Genomic DNA, 9,933 nt, shown 5'->3' with positions numbered 1-9,933 from the left:
TAAAGTAAGTAAGTAAAAATATTGCAAAAAATGAATAAAGTAAAAAAAAAAAAAAACACAATACGGTACCGAGTCAATGTGCAGGGGTACAGGTTAGTTTAGTTTATTAATGCAGGGGTAAAGGTTAGTTTAGTTTAATTAAGCAGGGTACAGGTTAGTTTAGTTTTATTAATGCAGGGTACAGGTTAGTTTAGTTTATTAATGCAGGGTACAGGGTTTAGTATGGGTGTAAGGTTAGTTTATTAATTATGCAGGGGTACAGGTTAGTTTAGTTTTAATGCAGGGTAAGGTTGTGCAGGGGTACAGGTTAGTTTAGTTTATTAATGCAGGGGTACAGGTTAGTTTAGTTTATTATGCAGGGGTACAGTTAGTTTAGTTTATTAATGCAGGGGTACAGGTTAGTTTAGTTTATTAATGCAGGGGTACAGGTTAGTTTAGTTTATTAATGCAGGGGTACAGGTTAGTTTAGTTTATTAATGCAGGGGTACAGGTTTAGTTTAGTTTATTTAATGCAGGGGTACGGTTAGTTTAGTTTATTAATGCAGGGTACAGGTTAGTTTAGTTTATTAATGCAGGGGTACAGGTTAGTTAGTTTATTAATGCAGGGGTACAGGTTAGTTGTTTTTAATGCAGGGTACAGGTTGTTAGTTATTATTAATGCAGGGGTACAGGTTAGTTTAGTTTATTAATGCAGGGTACAGGTTAGTTTAGTTTTATTAATGCAGGGTACAGGTTAGTAGGTTAAAGCAGGTTAGTTTTTTATTTATTAATGCAGGGGTACAGGTTAGTTTAGTTTATTAATGCAGGGGTACGGTTAGTTTAGTTTATTAATGCAGGGGTACAGGTTAGTTAGTTTATTAATGCAGGGGTACAGGTTAGTTTAGTTTATTAATGCAGGGGTACAGGTTAGTTTAGTTTATTTAATGCAGGGGTACAGGTTGCAGGGGTACAGGTTGTTAGTTTATTAATGCAGGGGTACAGGTTAGTTTAGTTTATTAATGCAGGGTACAGGTTAGTTTAGTTTATTAATGCAGGGGTACAGGTTAGTTAGTTTATTAATGCAGGGGTACAGGTTAGTTTGTTTATTATGCAGGGGGTACAGGTTAGTTTAGTTTTTATTAATGCAGGGGTAACAGGTTGCAGGGTACAGTAGTTTAGTTTATTAATGCAGGGGTACAGGTTAGTTTAGTTTATTAATGCAGGGTACAGGTTAGTTTAGTTTTTTAATGCAGGGGTAACAGGTAAGTTTAGTTTATTAATGCAGGGGTACAGGTTAGTTATTACGTTTATTAGTAGCAGGGGTACAGGTTAGTTTAGTTTTATTAAGTGCACGGGGTACAGGTTGTATTAGTTTATTAATTGCAGGGGTATACAGGTTAGTTTGACTTTATCAATGCAGGGGTACAGGTTAGTTTAGTTTATTAATTCACTCAATTCTTAAAAAAAAAGCACACATAAAACTTAAACAGCGGGGAATTTACCTGCAACTGAAAAACTATATGAAAGGTGGCCTTTTACGAGCAGAAATATGGAATTGGCGGGCCCGGGACGGGGGAGGGGCGGCCATATTGGACTGGGCTTCTTCCTAACCATTGGGGCTATTCTGTTGTTTTTTTTGTTATTTTTTTTGTCGCTTAGTTTGATGTATAACTTTTTGTTTGTACCTAATGTACATCCACACTGAGGCTAAGGCCTAGAGCCCTGCCATCCCACCCTTCCACGCACCAGGGACGGGGCACACTCAAAACTTTCCCCGGCCGCCCTGATGCTTTTATCGCCCGGATATGCCGCTCCGCCGATTGCCTCTCCCGCACCCAACATTAAACAGCCCACGCGTCCAATCGCCCGGGAGAAGATTGAACATCCCTTAAACTCCTACACAGGCTCTGGGGACCCTCGAGCGGAGGTTGGGAGGGCTTGCACTGATTATACCGTAAATAACAAAGGTGAAACCAGCCGCCGGGGAAGCTGCACCCAGGGAAGCCGAGACTACCAGCTGAGCTGAGATGCTTTATGGAATGCTTGCCAGTTGCAACGGCACAACACCAACATTGCATGACGCAACAGCGGTTCGGGACAAGCTTGTGAAGTCCGGGCCTTCGTAATCGGGGATGTTGAAGTAAGGTAGAAACCCTTTTAACAGGGGTGCACATTTCACAGGGGCGCGCAGGCAAGACGGATTTGACAGGGGTGGTACGCATACTCAGAAGCATGTTTTCTGAACCGACTGGGGCAGGTTGGTCCTTTCACTGACATTTTTTGTCACCTCTCCCTGACGAGGTCTGTAATAACGGGACGATTGTTTCAAGCAGACCCACCCATAATCATCTGCTGGTAATAGAGGTCCTGGTGGCAGGGCTTGGGCCCAAAGTGATTGTACCTGGGCCGTACCGCACTTAACCCTCCTGGAGCAGCCCTTGCCGGGAACAGAAATTGCCCCGACAGTTGGCCCAATAACCAAAAGGCGTGATGCCCCACAAGTCAGTGAGCTCTCGATGGTGCAGTCTGTTGGACCTTTTGAGGATTGGGGGTCCCAACGATGACCAAATCTTTTTCAAGTCTCCTGACGGGGGGAAATCCGTCTTTTTTCCATTCTGCTGCCCAGTCTTCACCGACTATCTTGGTCATGTCGTTTAACGCGGACCATGAATAGTTTGTTGGTGACTGTGGACACCAAGGAACTTGAAACTCCTGACGCCCTCCCAACTACAGCCCCCAAGTCGATGAGGTACAATGTAGTAGAGCGTGTTTCCAGCCCCGCCTTTTCCTGTAGTCACAATCATCTCATTAGTCTTAGCTCACTATTGAGGGAGAGAGTGTTGTGTCCTGGCACCACCCGGCCAGTTCTTCACCGGACCACCTCCCTATAACGGTGTCTCATTCCGGTTGTCGGTGATCAGGTCCTACTACCACGTCGCTTCGTGTCGCCAGTCAATCGTGAAAATTCCCATACGATTAGGGCCCCCCCCCTAATGAGATATCTTCTATCGAACATTAACACACTAATGATAGAGGGACACATAGTCTGCTGACATTAACACACTAATGATAGAGGGACACATAGTCTGCTGACATTAACACACTAATGATAGAGGGACACATAGTCTGCTGCTTCTAATAAAGGCAAACATACCAAAGACGTAGGCCTAAAGAATAGACAGACATATATTATTTTTAGGACAARAAAGGGTCCTGCCACCATTATAACCTAACTGAAACCAGACATGGGCGTTATTGGGCGTAAACAAGCAGGAAGCCTAAATTAAAAGATAATGGTGGGAAGTATCTTCGTTTGCATATGTGAGGGACTCATATGCTGTATGTGTATAAATACAAGAGCCAGGGCTCTGGGAAACGGTGTGTGATCCGCGGACCACCCCGGCTTGTGATATTTTATATTAAAGCCTATATTGAATCCACAAGTTCTTGCAAGTGTTATGTTTTGAACCGATTTTCCACGACAAAAGCAGCTCCTGCCTATGTGAGTACGTGGACTCACCTTCAAAACTACCCTGATCAACTTATTCTGGGCTATCTGGAGCATCCCCTTCATAAGTTTAGATAAGCCCCCAAACCAGGAAGTACTAGCATAGTCAAAATGGCATTGGATGAGGGCAGTAGCTAGCACTTTCATGGAGTCCTTATCAAGCAGCTTGGACTTTCTAGACAAAACTTAATCCTGGCATTAACCTTCCCTAGCACCTTATGGGCCATGCTCACACCTCCCAAGCTTCCATCAAGGATACATCTCAAGTAGCTAACAGAGGTTTTAGAAGTCAGCACCTCACCCCCTAACTCCACTCTGATTTCAGACAACCTACACAATTTAGGTCTGGATCCAAAAATAATTGCTTCAGTTTTCCCTAAGTGCAGAGATAACTTATTATCTCCAAGCCATTTGCAAATGTTAGTAAGCTCTGTGCTAAGTATGCTCTCCAACAAAGTTTTACTTTTGTGAGACACCAGAAGTGTAGAGTCAACCGCATAAAGAAAAAGACGGCAAGAACAAGCATCTTTCATATCATTAATATACAATAAAAACAGCAGAGGCCCAAGCACGCTCCCCTGCGGAACGCCACAACTCACTACTACTTGCTCCCTTCCTGATAAATAGGACTTTACCCAGCCTAGAGGGATACTGCTTAACCCCAGTGCCTCCAGTTTGGAGATTAGGAGACAGTGGTTAACTGTATCAAAAGCCTTCTGTAGGTCAAGCAGTACCATTCCACACAGATTTCCCTCATCAATCTCTTTCCTGATGAAGTCAGTCAAGTAAAGTAGACATGAATCAGTGGAGTATGTTTTTCTAAAACCCGACTGAAAATCATACATTAGACCCTGTTTGTTAACATATTCATACATTTGCTCATGTACAATTCTCTCCAGGATCTTTGATGTTACACAGAGGATAGATACAGGCCATAATTCCAGGGTCAGACTTTATATCCCCTTCTTATACATAATACTTCTTGACTTGTTGCTTCCATACCAAACCAGAACTGGTGGGCAGCTTGCTAACCAGCTTGCTGGCAACAGAAGTAAAAAAAAAGAGTTGAATTCATTGGCAACCTCTGCCTTTTCATATACCATCTTCCCCTTTTGATGTTCAGTCCAATACTGTTAGTTTGTTTTGGTAGTACTACTACAGCCTAGTTCCTTAAATGATTTCCAAAGCTTTTTAGGGTAATTTTGTTTTCAATTATTTCTCAGCAAAGTAACCCCTCTTAGCTTCATACTCCTGCTCTGTGCTTCATTTCTGTGATATTTATATAGGACAAAATCATGCTGCTCTTGAGAGTTCTTAAATTTCTTAAAGGCCTTATTCCTTGCTTGGATAGATTCTAGAATCTCATGATTAAACCAAGGGCTAGATCTCTGCTTTACCCTGACCCGTCTAATGGGAGCCATCACATTCACCACATCAAGGAATCTACATTTAATGGCTTCCCAGGCACTGTCTACCCCTACACTATCTAGCACAGGTGACCAGTCAATTTTACCGACTTCCTCCCTAAACTTTTCTACACAGTATTTTTTGAGTCCTCTGATTCTAACGGTTTTGTGACACTTAAATATATCTTTAAAAATCCTCCTTGTGAAAAATGTAGTTTGAGTCATTTGAGTCAGAGCAAGTGATCTACAAAAGTGCATAAATACATTGTGGGTTGGGCTATTCTTTTTGCAACATCAGTATTGAAATCCCCTAACAAAATGATTTCCTTCAACAGCAAAGGAAATCAGTCAAGGAAATTGATGTAATATGTACATGTAGGTAGGGGAGGTGACTATGCATAGATAATACACAGCAAGAAGCAGCAGAGTAAAAAATGGGGTCAATGCAAATAGTCCAGGTAGCAATTTGATTAACTGTTCAGCAGTCTTATGGCTTGGGGGTAGAAGCTGTTCAGCAGTCTTATGGCTTGGGGTAGAAGCTGTTCAGCAGTCTTATGGCTGGGGGTAGAAGCTGTTCAGCAGTCTTATGGCTTGGGGGTAGAAGCTGTTCCAGCAGTCTTATGGCTTGGGGGGTAGAAGCTGTTCAGCAGTCTTATGGCTTGGGGGGTAGAAGCTGTTCAGCAGTCTTATGGCTTTGGGGGTAGAAGCTGTTCAGCAGTCTTATGGCTTGGGGGTAAAGCTGTTCAGCAGTCTTATGGCTTGGGGGTAGAAGCTGTTCATCAGTCTTATGGCTTGGGGGTAGAAGCTGTTCAGGAGTCTTATGGCTTGGGGGTAGAAGCTGTTCAGGAGTCTTTTGGTCCCAGACTTGGTGCTCTGGTACCGCTTGTCGTGCAGCAGCACAGAGAACAGTCTATGACTAGGGTGGCTGGAGTTTTTGACAAATTGTAGGGCCTTCCTCTGATAACGCCTGGTATAGAGGTCCTGGATGGCAGGGAGCTCAGCTGTCCATGGCCGTACGCACTAGCCTCTGTAGCGCCTTGCGGTCGGATGCCAAACAGTTGCCATACCAAGCGGTGATGCAACCAGTCAGGATGCTCTCAATGGTGCAGCTGTATAACTTTTTGAGGATCTGAGGACACATGCCAAATCTTTTCAGCCTCCTAAGCATTGTCATGCTCTCTTCCCGACTGTCTTGTCTTGGTGTGTTTGGACCATGATAGTTTGTTAGCGATGTGGATGCCAAGGAACTTGAAGCTCTCGACCCGCTCCACTACAGCCCTGTCGATGTGAATGGGGGCGTGCTCAGCCCCCCTTTTCCTGTAGTCCACGATAAGCTCTTTTGTCTTGCTCACATTGAGGGAGAGGTTGTTGTCCTGGCAGCTCTCTGACCTCCCTGTAGGCTGTCAGATCGTTGTCAGTGATCAGGCCTACCACTGTTGTGTCCTCTGCAAACTTAATGAAGGTGTTGGAGTCATGCGTAGCCAAGCAGTCGTGGGTGAAAAGGGAGTACGGGAGAGACAAGGGCACGCACCCCTGTGRGGCCCCCGTGTTGAGGATCAGCGTGGCGGATGTGTTGATACCTAGCCTTACCACCTGGGGGCGGCCCTTCAGGAAGTCCAGGATCCAGTTGCAGAGAGAGGTGTTAGTCCCAGGGTYCTTAGCTTAGTGATGAGCTTTGAGGGCACTATGGTGTTGAACGCCGAGCTGTAGTCAACAAAAAGCATTTTCACGTAGGTGTTCCTTTTGTCCAGGTGAGAAAGGGCAGTATGTAGTGCAATAGAGATTGTGTCATCTGTGGATCTGTTGGGGCGGTATGTGAATTGTAAGTGGGTCCAGGGTTTCTGGGATGATGTTGTTGATGTGACCCACGACTAGCCTTTTAAAGCTTTCATGGCTACAGATGTGAGTGCTACGGGGCGGTAATCATTTAGGCAGGTTACCTTGGYGTTCTTGGGCACAGTGACTATGGTGGTCTGCTTGAAACATGTAGTTATTACAGACTCGGTCAGGGAGAGGTTGAAAATGTCAGTGAAGACACTTGCCAGTTGGTCAGCACATGCTCTGAGTATGCGTCCTGGTAATCCGTCTGGCCCTGCGGCCTTGTGAATGTTGACCTGTTTAAAAGGTCTTACTCACATCGACTACGGAGAGCGTGATCACACAGTTGTCCGGAACAGCTGTTGCTGTCATGCATGGTTGAGTGTTGCTTGCCTTGAAGCAAGCATAAAAGGCATTTAGCTCATCTGGTAGTCTCGCTTCCCTGGGCAGCTCGCGGCTGGGTTTCCCTTTTGTATTCCGTAATAGTTTGCAAGCCCTCCCACATCCGTCGAGCGTCAGAGCCTGTGTAKTAGGATTCAATCTTCGTCCTGTATTGACGCTTTGCCTGTTTAATGGTTTGTCGGAGGGCATAGCGTATTCCTTATAAGCATCCGGATTAGTGTCCCGCTCCTTGAAAGTGGCAGCTCTAGCCTTTAGCTCAGTGTGGATGTATTATGTACAACAAAAGTTACAAACTAAGCGAAAAAACACAGAATAGCACAATTGGTTAGGAGCCAGTAAAATGGCAGCCATCCCGTCCGGCGCCATTCATTTTTGGTAGCACTTTATGTTACGGAACAGTTTCCACTATTTGCCTGGTATTGAATAAAACATGTAACTGATATGAATATGGTGATAATTTGACTGAAGCCCAAAGAAACAAACGAGTAATTAGTAGGTTATTACTATGTATTTACCATACCCTGTCATTCTTTTTTAAATGCCTGGTAAATTGATGTACCGTAAAATAAAGTGCTTCCAGTTTTGATTTCTTTAMTGTCACCCCTTAACTTGCTGGTTCAGTATATCAGGAAAGGAGGACTTACTCCACATAGAAGATTTGTCCTTTGTCATCCATCTCCTGCTCCCATCCATACGGTAGATCTGTGGGGCAGAAAAGCCTCCAGTTAGACTCCTCAAGCCATTCAGAAACATGATTCATACCATTAACTCATTATCTCAATGGTCTGTTACTGAATGCCATCCTAACAGAAAGATACATCTACAATAGCAGAATTGGTATCAGTGTTTTGACCTCTCACTATGAACATTCAGGTGCACCCAGAGCCATAAGAAAAAATCTGCCGAGTCATGATACACACAAGATTGGGTCCAATGTGGATAAGTAATGACAATTACACACTTGCAAAAAGGCATATTGAATGGTTGCCTGACGACTCCAACTGAATTCCTCCGCTGCTCTATTGTTCACTACATACTTAGGTCTGAGACTGCCATCATTGAAGTCATTTGTRAWGATGTCAAAATGAGGGGTGTTGTACAAAACAAAGTAATCAGCGATTGGATCATCACTAACCAATCAGAGTTTCAAAGCCAAAGACGGATTTTCTAAACGCCACTTTATGCACGTGTGTTCTGGATCTAGCCCAACCCATCGAGTCAAGAATGAATTTCCATTCTAGAAATCGTCTGGAAGGTACTCAGACTCATTGCCGGGAAGAAACTAACTTCCGTGGGCGTAGCGTTTGGCGGAGCAAGGAGCTTGGGTAGCCAGGCAAATTGAATGGGGGAAGATGGGATGTAAGGGTTTGGTGGGAGAACGAGAAAAGTAGAGAATGGGGTCTGCCAGGAGAATAACTCTAACCTCCAGCACAGCGTCTCTTCTTCCCTGTTTTGGGATGATCCCACTGAGTCTTCATTTCCTCATGACTGTGGAGAGAGAGACAGAGAATCCATCAAACTAGCTAGCAATTACTGATAGCAACTAGCTGCATTAAAACAAAGCAATGCTCTACACTGCTCTATTCTGTGCGCAATATCAAGGACTGGTTTATGGGAAGCATAACAATGCCATAAAATCAAGCGGCACTGGTTGACTATGAGCAATGCGCAATAGTTCATTTTCGCTTACTTCGCATAGTAAACCCATCCATCCTTCGTAGATCTCTCTTCCCATCCTGGGGGCAGCTCATCCTCGCTGTCTGTATCGTCCATACCAGCATACTTTAAAGCTGCCATATCCCGTGTTTCTTTAGAATTCAGAGATATAGCAAAATGACCATCTATATTTTACAGAAGCGACAGAGCTGTGAAAATCGAAATCAGAAACTCTGTGATTATAATCCACTGAGCTATAGTTATAATCCTKCCTCAACACTTCCGCAATAATACGGTGATGAGTCTTATGTCTGCGAAGTGTTGTTTGGGTAATGAAGTCATGCAGGAGTAAAGTCATTCCGTTCCTCAGTTCAAATAAGATACTGTAACATTACAGTTACAAAAATGGCAACACTAATATAATTTGTACAATGAATAATGTATGCATACCGTAAATGACCACGTGTATCATACATTTTAGGGGTAACAAAGTGACAAAATGTACTCATCCAAAACTGCGTCTGCGCACGAGAATGGGAGGGGTTTCGAGAGAATGAACCGCGTTAGCATATTAGCGAGGGTCAGGGTGCTATTCGGGTTCCTTGGGACGTCCCKAACCCCTTAGCTATTTTAAACCACAATGGCAATGCGGTAGGGACGTTGCAATGATCCAGATACCACCGACATATGAGCAATTGCGAGTGGGCATCAGAAACAGATTATCGTCCCCCTGGCAGCATGATATTATACTGGTAGCACGATCGCGTATTTTTCCCCTTCAAAATAAGAGTCCCCCTACAAAACATGATATATTTGTGGAGTTTCGATTTTACACTCTAGTACAATACAACAGTTTTTCACAGCATTGCAACCACCTTTAAAAACAATTATAGATMATTTGAAGTACTTTTATTTTTAATATTGTATTATTTATACAAGGGCTCCAGACTGAGACTTCACTGCAGTGCCTGGTTCGAATCCAGGCCACATCCGGCCGTGAYTGGGAGTCCCATAGGGCAGCGYACAATTGGCCCAGCGTCGTCCGGGTTTGGCYGGTGTTGGCCGTCATTGGAAATAAGAATTTGTTCTTAACTGACTTGCCTAGTTAAATAAAAAATATGTAAAGAAATACACTTTTAATAAAATACAAATATATAACATTGG

The 9,933-nt window shown here is 43.8% G+C and overlaps 1 protein-coding gene across 1 annotated transcript in view; it reads right to left on the bottom strand.

Moving 5' to 3' along the window:
- The window catches only part of LOC112070905 (WW domain-containing oxidoreductase-like), a gene marked incomplete at its 3' end in the record, with an annotated part of 23,726 nt that extends 14,526 nt beyond the window's left edge, over nucleotides 1-9,200 (bottom strand). The window contains exons 1-3 of the mRNA XM_024138357.2: nucleotides 8,804-9,200; nucleotides 8,537-8,601; nucleotides 7,758-7,815 (exon numbers count right to left, since the gene is read on the bottom strand). Of these exons, the coding sequence (XP_023994125.1) occupies nucleotides 7,758-7,815; nucleotides 8,537-8,601; nucleotides 8,804-8,910 (230 nt within the window). The remainder of the gene's footprint in view (nucleotides 1-7,757; nucleotides 7,816-8,536; nucleotides 8,602-8,803) is intronic.
- Between the last annotated feature and the right edge of the window lie 733 nt (nucleotides 9,201-9,933).

The sequence above is a fragment of the Salvelinus sp. IW2-2015 genome, unplaced genomic scaffold (genome assembly GCF_002910315.2).
Source record: "Salvelinus sp. IW2-2015 unplaced genomic scaffold, ASM291031v2 Un_scaffold1454, whole genome shotgun sequence".
Lineage (NCBI taxonomy): Eukaryota > Metazoa > Chordata > Actinopteri > Salmoniformes > Salmonidae > Salvelinus > Salvelinus sp. IW2-2015.
Note: the sequence above shows the minus strand (reverse complement) of the source record. Positions and strands in the feature narration are given on the sequence as shown.